This window comes from Palaemon carinicauda, chromosome 6 (genome assembly GCF_036898095.1).
Source record: "Palaemon carinicauda isolate YSFRI2023 chromosome 6, ASM3689809v2, whole genome shotgun sequence".
Taxonomy (NCBI): domain Eukaryota; kingdom Metazoa; phylum Arthropoda; class Malacostraca; order Decapoda; family Palaemonidae; genus Palaemon; species Palaemon carinicauda.
Window position 1 is genome coordinate 150302387 of NC_090730.1, and position 14877 is coordinate 150317263.

The 14877-nt window shown below is 42.3% G+C and overlaps 1 protein-coding gene across 2 annotated transcripts in view; it reads left to right on the forward strand.

Annotated features, from left to right (window-relative positions):
* The window catches only part of Cdk8 (cyclin-dependent kinase 8), a 115028-nt gene extending 104019 nt beyond the window's left edge, over positions 1-11009 (forward strand). For both annotated transcript variants that reach the window (XM_068375548.1, XM_068375547.1), the window contains one exon: positions 9298-11009. In XM_068375548.1, coding sequence (XP_068231649.1) covers positions 9298-9381 — 84 coding nt within the window. In that variant the 3' untranslated portion in view covers positions 9382-11009. The remainder of the gene's footprint in view (positions 1-9297) is intronic.
* The last annotated feature ends 3868 nt before the right edge of the window (positions 11010-14877 follow it).

Below are 14877 nucleotides of genomic sequence, written 5' to 3' on the forward strand. Positions count from 1 at the left end.
GGCAGTGGGTCAGATCCTTCGTGCGGGTACCTGGTCGAACCAGTCAACCTTTACTGCCCATTACCTCAAGGACTACTCAATGAGGTCCTTAGACGGGTTCTCCATTGGAACAGTCATCTCCGCGCTCCAAGTGATTTAACGGTAAAGCCCCAGGCTCAATCGTGGATAGCCAAATCAGGAGACACAGGTTCGTTCCCTTTCACCCTAATCCCCGTTTCCTATCCCTATCAGAGATAACCCTATTGTAACCATTGGATAACACGTCTCTGCAACTGCATTACTGGACTCAACATCAGAAGTTTTTCAAAGGGTGAGTACTTAGACACTAACGTGAGCTCTTTGTGTAGTTACCCTATCGTCCGTTTTCCCAGTATGTTTTTTATACCTAGGCCTCTTGGCATCCGCTCGCTGGGTCTGAGGGTCAGGAAGGCACTCCCACCTCCTAAAGTGTAAGTCTCCTAAGAAAGTAGTTCGAGGTAAGTATTCGTGTTGGAACAAATCAAAAATTTTAAGTAATTTTTATTTTTCCTAACATACTTACCGAGAACTACTTTCGGGTAATGGCCCTCCCTACCTTCCCCGAGTGCCTCTCTGCCCTTGCAAGAATTTTTGCAACAATTTTTGCAACATCCGAGGAACTTACTGGCGCTCACGACCCAAGCGGACCTCGACCTAGCGCAAAGGCTACCCTCGGGGCACGTTCTCATACTCCCGGGTTAGCCCTCCATAGAAAACGGGTTTAGGGTATACTACACAAAACTCTGGTCGGTAGAGAGGAGATTACAGGTAACTCCTAAGAAAGTAGTTCTCGGTAAGTATGTTAGGAAAAATAAAAATTACTTAAAATTTTTGATATTTTTTAACATTTACTTGGTAATTGATAATAACTAATTCATATTATTCGACAACTGAATATTTTATTCTCCTGCACATTCATGGTTTTTCTTTGAATTTGTGATTTTGACACTGTCCTTTCGGCATATTAGCGTTTCGACATTTTGTCATTTTGACATTTTGTCCTTTCAACAGTTTGTCAATTAAATACTCTGTCCATTTGACACTTTATCCTTCAACACTCCGCCCTTCGACACTTTCTGCTTCGACCCTCTGTCAGCAAACGGCACTAAGCAGAGGGGTCAAGACCCCACAAAGGAAGATTGTCTCTAGTCCTTCCAACTCTAGCTCATGTTCAGTTAAGAGTAACCCAACCCTTTCCACAGAGGTTTGCTCATGAAGGGCAGAGGCAAGGGACAGTGACAATGCCCTAGAGGCTGACCTTATAAACATATGATCAGCACCCAAGCCTTCTCCACCCAAGCTAGGACCAAGGAGGGCCAGGCAATGGCTACTGTTGATTCAGCAGATAGTCCTATAGGCTCCCCTAAACCTCCCATCCTTAGCTTGCAAGGATGGTGAGGTTGTAGCAACCAAAGGAACTAACCAGTTTAAGTGGGACTTGAACCCCAGTCTGGCAATCCCCAGTCAGGGACATTACCACGTAGGCCACTACAAGCCCTGGAGAAGAGACTCGTGTGGGCTTTTGATGGCCTCACCTGGTGGCCAGTGGTGTGTTTCTCTCCAGCGTTCTAGGCGGTAAGTTGCTGACTCTATGGGGTCGAGGCTAGTGGTGGTCATGAAGCTCTTTTGGGATTTCAGTCTTTGTCTAACCACCTAGTGATCATAGAGCAGATGCCTATCATCATTCTCTTGTTTATATTTTTTAGTCTTTGAATGGGCTGTTCAGTGAATGTTTGATGGTGTAATGCCTGTCTATAGAGTACTGGAAGGGGTGTTGGTCTTTTGGCACCAGTAATTATGCGACATGCTTGATTGAGTTTGGAATAATACTTTAGTCATTGCAGCGGGAGATGTTTTAAGTTTGGATAATAGTAGCCCAGTTTTATCCTTCATTAATGTTTAGTTTTTTGGAAGAGTAAGGATGCCTAGTTGTTATTAAGTAGTACAATACTCTTGCATCGTTTCAGTTTATTTAAACTAGTCATTTCTGTGTTCATATTATTTCCTCTTTAGGAACCTTACCATCATAGACTTGTGTATATGTATCACATACTTCCTATATTCAATAATGCCTTTCAAGAGAAGCCATAAGGTTGGATTAATGGATTTATTTCTTGTTTATTGTAGGCATTTAATAAGATTTCTTGTATGTATTACCACTATCACTCCTTGCCATTAAATATAGCATCGATCAAATGAATATCAGGTAGTTGCATTCAAATAAAACAAATACCCAATATTTATTGAAGTCCCCACCCTCCTCCCCATTTAGTAGTTTTTCAAAATAAGTGTTACATCAAAGCAATGGTGGTACCATCTGCCTTTACTGAAGAGGTATTAGTAGTAGTAATGGAGTATACTGGAAAATTTTAATCTCGTTACCTTATCTTTCCTTCAAGAAATGGTGTATTGCCATCATAAAAATGTTTTATGCATATGCATTTATTCCTATGCATCATACAAACCCTTGTCCTTCAGTTAGGGAGATTGTTTCATCGCAAGCTTGAATCCATCATTACAGTTGGATAACGATCAGTTATCCAATTGGCGAGGGTGCAGGGTGAAGATCCCCACCCCTTTCCAGTAGGAAAGCCCTCACTTTTGTTTTGGCCTCTGTCATGTACCCATACCCATATATAAACAACTCTTTACTAAACTCAGTAATTTTATTTCCCTTTTTAGGAAGTGAATGGTCATTGATAATGGAATGAAAGCAAGAAGTTCATGTTTGCCTGGAGGAAGGTTGAATACTGCAACCGGTTCATAGGAAAACCAGCTATTTATCCACGCTCCCTCTCTGTTTCTTGCTGGAGGCATGACTTCGCAGGCATCCCCATGTTCCCAGTGTAGGTCGTACGCCCTGTAGGGGAAGAAGCAGGTAGTTTTTGACGGGTTCGGACTGAGCAACGCCTAAGACGACTGGTGAAGTCTTCCAATGCTTCTGTCTCCTTTTGGGGGTGTGACAGCTACTGCTATGCCTATGCATATTCTCCTTGATTGTTCCCCAGGGAGTACACTGCAGTTTTCAGGAGAACTTGGATCTACTTTGGCTGGCTTTACGGGTTTCACTGGTGCGTGAGGAACCCCCTAGTGTTCGCCACTCCCCTTCAGAGGTTGAAGACACTTCCCTGTGACCGTGCAGAGTGCTGACGACAAGTATGACCTAAGGAAGTCTTAGTCTTCTTCAAGTCTTGCAGGTAGGCCCTCCATGAATTTGTTGAGGGAGGTGATAGCTACGGCTTCCTCTCTCCCAGTACTCCCTATGCATTTAACTGTGTTGTAAATGTCCCTAGTGGTGTAGGTCATGGTGGTTCCTCCCTTGAAAATCAAAGGTTGGCGAGTCTGGTCCAGCATGTAAGTTGCCGGAGTCAGGAGCCTTGGCCCCTCCTGCAGTACATAAAGGTAAGGAGGAAAATAGGTGTGTTGCCCTTGTCTTTTGTGTTACCCCAATCCCTGACCTGTTGCCAGTGATTTCCACCCCTTTCTGTGTCCGTTGCCCCAACTCTTGTGGCTGAGGGTCCGGGGCCCGTTTCTATGCCCTCAGTGTGAGGGGTTATGCCTCCAGCCATATTCATTGCAGGTGTGTCCTCCCCTCGCCTGTGACAATGTGCCCCAGTGTTATGGCTCCTGTTGGAGCAATCTGTGTGGTTTTTCCCGTCGGAGGAGCATCGTCGTCAATGGTTGCTCAGACCTCAACCGCTCTGCTTGCAGAGCCAGGAAGAGAAAGAAGTGTGAGTGCTGTTCTTCCTCATCCTCTTACCTGCTGTCCTAAGACTCAAATTCTTACTTTTCCTCTCAAATGAAGAGGAAGACCTCAAAGAAGTCCAGGATGGCCATGGTAGTCGCAGGGATGGGGTTTCCTGTGACACCACCTCTTTCAAGAGAGTTGGACAGCACCCATTTGGTTCCCTCAGAGCCATGACCCCCTGTTGTTGGCCAGAACAAAGGTGTATGGCACTGTACACTTAATGTTCCAAGGTTGATGGAGGTTGTGGCATCATTCATCTCCCTTCATTCCAGGACACTCGATGCCCACTCCTCCATCTACTGCTTGGTTGTCCCTTGGTTAGATAGAGAGGATGGCACCATCTTAGGCCATGCTCAACCACATGCATGCTTTGGTAGGTTGAGAGTGGGGCATAGGGCTTTGTTAACTGTGCCTTATAGCACAAGACTGTGATTGTTCCTTTATTCCTACCTGCTGTAGAAGTACTGTAGCTGGTACTTCTCCTGGTTCTGCTTGGTCCTATGCCTGGAGGCCTCCTCCTGCTGCTGTTGGCTGGATAGGGCCTTCGTTAGCCCCCAATTACATTCCCGTTCCTGTTCTGGGTACAGATGGTCTTATCTGGGCAGGGGAGTTCTCTCTCCAGAACCTGCTACCTCACCCTCGGACGTGGCTTGGGATGGGAGTGCTCGGAGACAGGATGTCGGAGAGTTCCTTAATGAAGGTCCTTGCGCTCATTTGTGAGTGTAACAGCCTGGAGGAAGTGACCATGGCACGTTCTTTATGGAGGACTTCAGTCATTGATTGGCACTTTATTGCCCCTGAAGAATCAAAGCCCTTGTTGGAGTTGCCTTGGTCGGATCTCATTGACCTGGCTCTAAACCGGGTCAATAATAAGATCTCTATGACTGAGAATTCACTCCATTCCAGTAGGTCCAGCAAGATCCTGCCAACCCAACTCTAGGCAGCGAAGGCTCTACACACCGGAGAACGCTGTGTCTGCACCTCTGCTGGTTGGCCTGGCCATGTGCTCTAAAGAGGGTTGGGTCTCTTATAAGTACAAGAGCCTTGTGCTGTCAGGTGGGAAGGTGGTCACCTTCCTTACTTTGCAGACACCAAACCTGTGGACTTACTGTGTTTCGAATGGCGAGAGACTGTGGTATCCAGCTTTTCAAAACAAGTTACCCTGGAGGTGGTGTTGAGGAACAATTGTCGGTGTGAGGAGCCACATCTCACCTGCCAGAGAGTACTGTAGTGTGCAGGTGGCGGTGGAATCATGGAGGAATGCTTTGCAGGACTCTGATCCGCCGAGTTGTCTCTTTCAAGGGCCCCGCCATTCAAAGGGGTGGCATCCAAACCTTAGGGTGCAGCCAAGCCTGCAGGATTGGGATCAAGAAAGGGCCCTGCCTCTGCTCAGATACCTCAGCCCACAGCTCCCACAACCTCTTACTGTGCTTACACAGCCTTTTTGAGCACCCCAGCCTGCTTAATTTAAAAAGGGTGGCGGTGGGAAGAGGGGAGGGAGAGGAAAACGCTGATGCCAGAGTTTCTGCTCTACCGCTGCCGAGAGTTGTAGAATGGTAGTCTCGTCATTGGGCGACTTGGCAGACACGGGACCAAGTCTGGTGTAGTGGGTGTCTTCATGCTAGTTACTTTCTACCCTTCCATGACTACTAATTAGCTCCAATTGAGTTCCCGATGGAACATCCAACATCCATGAAAAGCCTGGCCTTCCGGCAAAGATGAAAGGGATATTGGAGAAGAAAGTGCTCGAATTACTTTGAAATAAGTCGTCTGGCCTCTGTGGTCTGCTCTTCCTAGTGGACAAGGCGACCAGGGCCTTGAAACTGGTCATTGACCTCTCCTCTGAACAAGTTTGTTCGTCAAAGTTCAGGCTGGAAACGGTACAATCTGTGCTGTCTTCCATCAGAGAGGGAGACTTTATGTTTTCAGTAGACCTGAAGGATACGTACAATACGTTTTAGTGCCTGTTCATCAGTCCTCTCGAAAGTACCTCCGCTTCTCCCTTTATGGTACGGTGTACCAGTTCAAGACTCGAATTTCAGACTGTTGATGGCTCCTCAGTTGTTCACCTTGGTAGCCGCGTGAACCCACTAGCAAGGGATATGTCTACTGATGTATCTCAATGATAAGTTGATCCTGACCATCTCATAGAGGCAAGTGCTTCAAGATCAAGATTGGTTTCACATGGTTTGCTGTGATCTTGGGATTATGGTAAACTGGGAGAAATCAAATCTCATACCTAAGCAGAGGTTGAAATACCTGGGTATGCTGATAGAGACAGAAGCAGTGAGAGTCTTTCCAACAGAAGATTGCATCAGTAGGGTCAAGGAGGTTGTGTGACCATTCATAAAAGTCTTTTCGGTCACCTCTCCTCGTTGCCCACTGGTGCCTCCACCTGAGACCCCTTCAATGGTGTCTGAAAGATCACTTGTCAGCCAATAGGTATCCCCGTTCCATTCTGGTGGCTCGACGAGAAGAGTCTCTCCAGGCAAGTCCCTCTGGACTCTCCTACTCTGGACTGGCAACTGTTCTTGGATGCATCAAAAAAGGAATGGGGAGCACACTTAGATGACCTGGTCATCAAGGGAGTGTGAACTGAAGAGGACAGTCATCTGCACATCAATGTCCTCAAGATACAAGCAGCCTTCCTAGAGTTGCAAGCATTCCAAAGATGTTTGAGGAGGCATTTAGTATTGTTGATGAACAACAACCCCAACGTAATAGCCTTTGTCAACAAGCTAGGGGGCTCAGTCTCACACCCTCTTTGTGAGCTGACAAAGCAGATGCACATCTGAGTGACATTTCACAGTGGAGTGTTCAGCAAGGTACATTCCAGGCAGGAATGTACTAGCAGACACACTCGGTCACCCATGTTGTAGGAGCAGAGTGGTCTCTTATTTCCACTGGTAGCAGAGTAGTTTCTTGTACTTTGGGGCTCCCCAGGGATCGACTTGTTTGCCACATGGCTGAACAGTAAGCTCCTCTTGTTCTGCTCACCCATTCAGGACCCATGTGCAGTGTTCATAGATGCTTTTCAACACTCATGGGATCACCTGGACATTAATCCTTTCCACCGTTCAGCCTGATCTAGCTAGTAGTCAACAGTGATAATTACTCCAGGACACAGGATGACCTTGGTGGCTCCCATGTGGTCTCATGACAAGAAGTATCCCAATCTGCTTGCTCTTCTTACCTTCATTTCTCAGTCAGCCACACCTGCATTGGTATTACCAAACTTGGCTCTTCATGGGTGGAGATTATCCAGCATCTTCTCCGGACAAGGGCATTTCGAGAGGCACTACACAGATTTCTGGGTATCTTCGGAGGTCCTCTATAGTTGTCTACCGGTAAGTTAGCCATCTTCTGCGGTTTGTGTCGCAGAATGGATATTTCTCTGGCTGGAACAACTTTAGCACAGATCATGGGTTTCCTCGTCATCCTTCGCCTATAGAAGCTCCTTGAGTATGGTCTTTCGACAGAAAGATATGGACATCTCTGCTTCCTAGTAGTTTTCTATGCTCATGAGGAGCTTCAAGCAGTCTTCCCCACCACGAGATCTCAAGCCCCAAGAGTGGGACATTACCCTAGTCCTCAAGACTTGTAAGCATACCCTGTTCAAGCCTTTGAAAAGGTCGTTAGACAAGTATCTGACTCTTAAGACTGTCTTTCTGCAAGCTTTAGCATTGGCGAGGAGAGTTAGCGAGTTGCATGGTCTCTCTTATGTAGTCACCCACGCCAAGGGAGGGAAGGAGGTCTCCTTCAGTTTTGTGCCAGACTTTGTGGACAAGACATAGAACTCGGTGACACATGACCAGAGGTTCAAATCCTTCTCCATCCCCTCCCTTCGAGAAGCGTTGAGTGGTGATTTTGATAGGGGCTATGCATTGTTATCTGAAAAGGACCCAACACCTCAGGCCTGAGTGTCAGAGACTTTTCATTGATACTGGTAGGTCTAAGAAAGAGGTGACAAGTAGGATGGTCTCTTTCAGGCTTCATGAGATGATCTGTAAAGCTCACACCTCAGTTGATGAAAATGTTGAGATGCCACCTAGAAACAGGACTCAGGAGGTCAGGTGTGTGGCTCCACCTTAGCCTTCAGGAGAAACATGTCACTGGGCGAAGTACTGAAGTCCATTGTCTGGAAAAAACAGACCACCTCTGGGAGCTTACACACAAGTCCCATGACACCTTTGTGCTTGTATCTGTGGTGGCAGCTCAAGTTTTGTAACCAGCCCAGCTGGAAGAGAAATTAGATAAAATAGTGTGCCCGAGTGTACTGTCAAGCAAGAGAACTCTAATCCAAGACAGTGGAAGACCATGGTACAGAGGCTATGGCACTACCTAAGACCAGAGAACAATGGTTTGATTTTGGAGTGTCCTTCTCCTAGAAGAGTTACTTAACATAGCTAAAATCTCTTCTACCCTTACCAAGAGGAAAGTAGCCACTGAACAATTACAGTGCAGTATTTAACCCCTTGGGTGAAGAAGAATTGTTTTGTAATCTCAGTGTTTTCAGGTGTATGAAGACAGAGGAGAATCTGTAAAGAATAAGCTAGACTATTCAGTGTATGTGTAGGCAAAGGAAAGAATCGTAACTAGAGAGAAGGATCCAGTGTAGTACTGTCTTGCCAGTCAAAGGACCCCATAACTCTCTAGGGGTAGTATCTCAACAGGCAGTTGGTGCCCTGGCCAACCTACTACATATAAGTTTCTATTCAGAGTGCTATTTTTTTATTTTAAAGAATTATCTCTTCCCATCCCCTTGTAACAAGCGGGGGATGATGGATCTTATACCAACCCATTGATCATCATACTTGGTATTTTATTTGCTTCCAACTCCAACTGACATCTCCTTCGGGGAAAATTGATCTCTAGTTTTGATCAAGTACATGTATGCATGTATAACCTGGGTTCTATCAGTATTTCATCCATATGAAAGACAGATAGGGGATGGCAGTGGTCCTCTCTTTGCTTCTTCATTGATCAATTGTTGATCACTTCCAGGGAAGAAAATTAAACCTTCCAGCTTTGGTTCCAGGGGATTGCCAACCCTCAAAGCGGTGAGTTTCCCTTTTTAAAGGACAAGGGTTTGTATGATGCTTAGGAACAAATGGCAGATTTCTGAAATATTTTGTATTTTTCCTAGTCGTACAAACCTAAGTCCTTTAATCCAACATTCCTCCTCAACCACCCCTCTTAGTCCTGAGCCAAAAGGTCAAAAGTGAGGCCTTTTCTATTAGAAAAGGGGCCGGGCTCCTCACCCCACACCCTCGCCAGTGGGATAAATGCTTCTTATCAAACTTTAATGTCCAATTCAAGTCACGCTGAAACAATCTCCCTGATTAAAGGACTTGGGTTTGTATGGCTGGGAAAATACAAATTACTTTAAAGATTTGTTATTTCTATTGTAAATTGCCACTAAAGAACTATATAGGTCAAAGTGGTTACAATTACTAAATCTGTTTGGCATGTATTTTTCCTCTATTGTACTTGACATTTTCTTATGTTTCCTTTTTATTTTTTTGTTACAGCAACATCCTGCACATGTCCCACAAGGGGGCATTATGAATTACACAAGTGCTCAACAGAGCAGCAATTTCAACCAGCGATATTAGTTTTGCAACAGGTCCTTGTTGCATATTGATTCAGCAGATACTGGGTCTTCCACTGGTTGTTGGGTAGTCTCATTTCTTTTCTCTTTAATAAAGAGATTGCTATTTTTCCTTTTAGCTTTGTAGACGAATAAGGAATTTTTACATCAGTTAACCGGGTAGTTGCATGATACCGTTGTTGTATCAACGTGCATCACTATTGAGAATTTTAAGGAGTGATTGTGATTAGTTATGAAAGTGTTATAAAATGTCAATAGAAATAGCATTGTGTGTTTCTGCTGCTGTAGGTATAGGTGGGTAAATTAGTTCTGTATGTTTTTCATAGTCATCAAAGGTAATGTATGGTACTGTATTTGTATACTATAGACTTTAACAACAATAAATCTGGAGTATGCTTTAAAGAAATTTAAAGTGTTTGCCCATCCATGAACTTCATTAATTGTGAATGTGAGTTCATTCTTTCATCCTATTTTCAGGTAGCTCAGTGATGAAAATGATGAATGATTAAATTAGTGTTATTCAGTACACTTTGTATGAAATATGGCAAGGCAAGCTTTTAAATACTTAGATTATGTTATCATATTTAAAAGTGGATATGTTTGGTCAAGTCATAAAATAGCTTATAAAAGGAGAGCATTCTTTGATATATTTTGTTTTGATATTTTATTAATCTATTAACAACCAGTACAATTTACAGGTGGTTATTGAAATATCATAGGATTTGTTTTGATATTAAGTTAAAGGTATTTTGATTACAAATTTTGCACCTTTGTATACAGATTTAATTATATTTGTTGTTTTATTGCAGGAATTCTTCATAGATATTGTCAGTACGAATTGAAAAATATTGAGGGTGAACTCGAATAAATAATCGTAAATTATCATGTTTGAGCGCATTTGAAGGAAAAACTTGTGTAATAAATGTAGTAGGTTAATATTTTTATGATAATTATATATAGTGGTAAAAACTACCTATCAGAAATTTTATTTCTTGTTTGTATGGTGAAATATTTGACATTAAATTTTCCTATGAGAAGAAATTTCATGTAAAGTTTGATTACGAAATGTAATTTTTTTTTGTATACAGTATTTATAAGTGTTATATTTAATAATCAAAGATAGATTGAATTTCTCGTAAGATTTTAAATGTATGCAGACATAAAACCTAATATGTTTATGATTTGTGAGGAAAGTATAGTTCTGTAATTTTCTTCTTTTAATAACTTTGAGTTTTAGAATGGGAAAAATTATGTAACATGTTATATCCAGAATTATTGGCAATGATTTTTAAGACCATATCTACATATGCTACTGATTTTGAGTGAGCGCATGTTATTATTTAGTATCAGGCTCCTCTTAGTATGAAAGTAAGAAACAAACTATCAAAATAATGTTATCTCGTTTAGAAAGGGGTTATTTTTTGCCATGCTGTGTAGACTGTGGTATAGTGCTTTCATTTTCCTTAAACAGTTTGGTTATTTATGTTAATAAGTCCATTGACTTTTTTCATGTTAATGAATAAATATGACATTTCATGTAATTTATCTTTTTGATATGTTATACATCATTGTGATATGCTATGAATGTATACTAACTGAAATAAAGAACTATTTTTATTATAATAATAAAAGCATTCATTACCTGAGGACGTTAACAAATTTCAAGTGTTTTCATTAGTATTTAGAGTAAATTTTGTATGTTCATCTCTTAACCACAGCAAAAATATTTACAGAAAATTATTTTAATGCTTTTAGGACCAAGTGGAAACTCCTTTAAAGCCAGTGGGAAGTCATCCATTTACTTCTAAGGATTAAAGGTTAAACGTGTCTGGTTTCAGTTCTAGTTTCATTGAAATAGATGATCACCATAATGTTAGCCGGGCAAGCCCAACCCTCCTTACTGTGGTGTCCAAGCACAGCTGTGGCCTTTACAGTAAACCGCTTAACCTCGAGGTCCTGGACGGGGATCGATCTGCTGCCATGCGAATGCTAGGCAAACACATTACCACTGTACTAGCCAGGAGGCTAGTAGCAGATATAAAGTATGTTGCTAATCATTCACCACCATTCATATTTAGGGCTTACCATATTTTTAACCAAGTATAACAAATAGTGTCAAAGATGGTTTTCAGATTTTGAAAGTTAAACCAAAATCAAGTTTAATTTCTTGGCATGATGAAGGAACATACCTTGGAAGAGAGAAATTTCAGCATCCTTGATAATATACTTGATTTGGAGAACAGTAAAAAGATGAAATAACAAACACCTGTATGAAATTGAGGGAGATAGTAGGTCTACCGGTAAAGAAGAGAATCCCATGAGTACAGATTATTTTAAGGACTTATGATTCACTTTATAGTGGACACTTGAGCATTTTCAAAAAATGTAGTTGGTCAGTGCTACTTTCCTCTTGGTAAGGGGAGAAGAGAGACTTTAGTTATGGTAAGCAGCTCTTCCAGGAGGACACTCCAAAATCAAACCAATGTTCTCTAGTCTTGGGTAGTGCCATAGCCTCTGTACCATGGTCTTCCACTGCCTTGGGTTAGAGATCTCTTGCTTGAGGGTACACTTGGGTACACTATTCTATCTTATTTCTCTTCCTCTTGTTTTGTTAAAGTTTTTATATTTTATATAGGAAATATTTATTTTAATGTTTCTGTTCTTAGAATATTTTATTTTTTCTTGTTTCCTTTCCTCACTGGGCTATTTTCCCTGTTGGAGCCCCTGTGCTTATAACATTGTGCTTTCCCAACTACGGTTGTAGCTAAGCAATTGATAACCTCAGCTCGCCCGTTCGATTAGGGGTATTGTGCTGATGAGATACACAATTGTACTCCCCATCGCTGATAAAAGTCCAACATCTTGGCACTCGCTACGTTCATCCCCCCATCAGTGGATATCTCCTCAGGGGTACCCCAATGGCAGAACAACCTCTGCACTAAAGGGATAATCTTTGATGAAGTCCCACCATTGCCAAAGTGTGACAGTTCCAGTCACACAGTTAATCTGTCTGCATATGCAACTTTTATTACTTTTACCACACTAGACCATAACTTCCATGGTCCGTTGCGAGCAGGACGCAGCGCCAACACTTGATGCCTCAGACCTGCCATCCACTAACTTCATTTTTGGCATGTCCTCTCATCCGCTTCCAATTTTGCTCGCAGCAATGGTGCCACTCTTACCATCCAATGCGCCCTTGCTAAGCGCACAACTCTTGCTCCTATAATAATGATTGGCAAAGTGTCCTGTTTTTCCGCAGTGAAAACATTCCGCAGCATTAGCAGGGTAATTGGCGCGGCCCCTCGGGTGTGCAATCCCGCAATACTCGCATTTCACTCTTACCTTGGAGCTTGAATTTAACACCTTCCTTTTTATCTAATAATATGTTTTCACAACTGCTACCTTTTCCAGTGGCAACGCCGATTCCTCCTCCCTCTCAATGTCCGCCTCCTTGAACTCTCTTCGTTCCCCTCTCTGTGTGGGGTCCCTGCATTCCCGTACTGCCTCCTCAAATGCCACACACTTTACCATGATTGCACTCGCAGAATTGTAGTTTTCCAGGTTTTCTAAAATGTCCTGCTATAACTTCCGATTCCGTATGCCGCTCACAATCTTACCTGTCTGCAAATATTCACATAAATCCTCTCTGCAATTAGGGCACTCAAACGCACACTCGAGGGCCTCCCGCTGACACCTGTGGATGTATTCCTTTGCTGTTTCCTCTTTTCCTCTTCCTGTGAAGAACTTATCCCACACAACCGCCTGTTCGCTGTCTTTGTGGTTATTTTTCGCAGGCCATCAAAGGCATCCTTCACCTCAAGGGCATTCCAAGTGGTTGAAGAAAATTGGCCATCTGTTGTACTTTGCAGTTTATTTTCGCTTATAGCTTAATATTCATTACTGCCTCACAATGGGAAAATTTGCTGATTCTTACCCACTCCTCAGTAGGTCACTTCCAGTGCCTAAAATCCTCTGCTGACATCACATACATGCAAATTTTAGGGGAAATATGCTTGCTGTTCCCCCTGCCAATTGCTGAATCATTCCCACCTGTTTGTTTGGCCATACCCGATGCCTGAACTAATGCATTGAGATCCACTGTTGCAGCCTGGCGGGCGCCAGTTCTGGCATCTCCAAATCTCATTAATCTAAGGACTCCTCTCAGCCATCTACAAAGTCTCGACATTTTGCGTAATACTCCGTCACTGCACCTTATAAGATACTTTATGGGCAGGGTGAGTAAGGAGCACTATTTCCCGTGTTGATGGTTTATTAGAAACAAGTCTTAATCCTAAAGTCTTGGCGCAACGGAGTTAGGTAATGTGTTGCAAACCATAGACATAATAACACTCGATTCATTACTAATACATACATATCCTACAATAGTCCTCAGTCATGCAGGCCTGGGTCTTCCAACTCTTCTAGTGCCTTGTGGAGCCCAGTTGAAAGTTTGGTGCACTAATCTCTCTTCTTGGTTCCTGGTTCCTAATTGCTCACTCAGGAAAATAAGTTTGTGGGCACACTATCGCCTTATAGAAAGGTACAAGGCTTCTAAGCTTATTCTTCTCATTGAAATGAAGCTTATTTTACCTCTACCATAAATAAATTAATAATAAAATTCTCAATATTTACTTTTATCCTGTACTACCTGGAAATCAGATAGGGTAACACCTTGCTACCATCAGTTTTGACAACCTATTGTTGTTAGTTTGAACTTTTTAGAGTCTTCTTTCATGCGCATTGCCCTACTTATAAATTAAACCAGATCGATCTGCTAGGATTTTCCAATGTACAGTACCTATACTTATGTCTAGTTTCATTAACTGTCCTTCCTAATTTTGGGCATGAAAATAAATGTTCAGTAGTATCTCCTTCATTTTTGCACAGGTCACACAAATTATTTGCATATTTTCCCCTGAAATTGCTGTTAAATTGACCATATTTAATCTTTTCTTCATTACAAGGGTTGCCCTATCCAGATCCATTTCTCTGATATAAAGCTGTTGGGCATTTCCTTCTATAAAATCTTCATTTTTTTTATCACTTTCTTTTTTTTTCTTCAATAGTTTCTTCTATTCCTCCATAATTCTTTTCTTGATTTTCTTTTTCAGTGTCCTTTCCCCCAACTTCTTATTTCTTCAACTTCCACCCCATATTTATTACAGATTTCTTCTATGCTCTTACTCCAGCACTTTCCATAAGGGTTCTGCAACTGATCCTCAATTATCTCTCTTACTAGTTTTTTTTTTTTTATTTTAGTTTATGGAAATTACGAAGAGCATGTTCAAACCATCTCCATGTGCCCCTCACCATGATCTAATCTACATATGGCATTTTAGTAATCTCTATCATAGTTTCATTTCTAATCCTCCCTTACCATTTAACTCCTAACATTCTTCTGAGGGCTTTGTTCTCAATTCTACAAAATCAGTTGGATATTGTTTTATTGTCATACCACGACTCTATGTGCATACAGTGACACCGATCTTGCTAAACT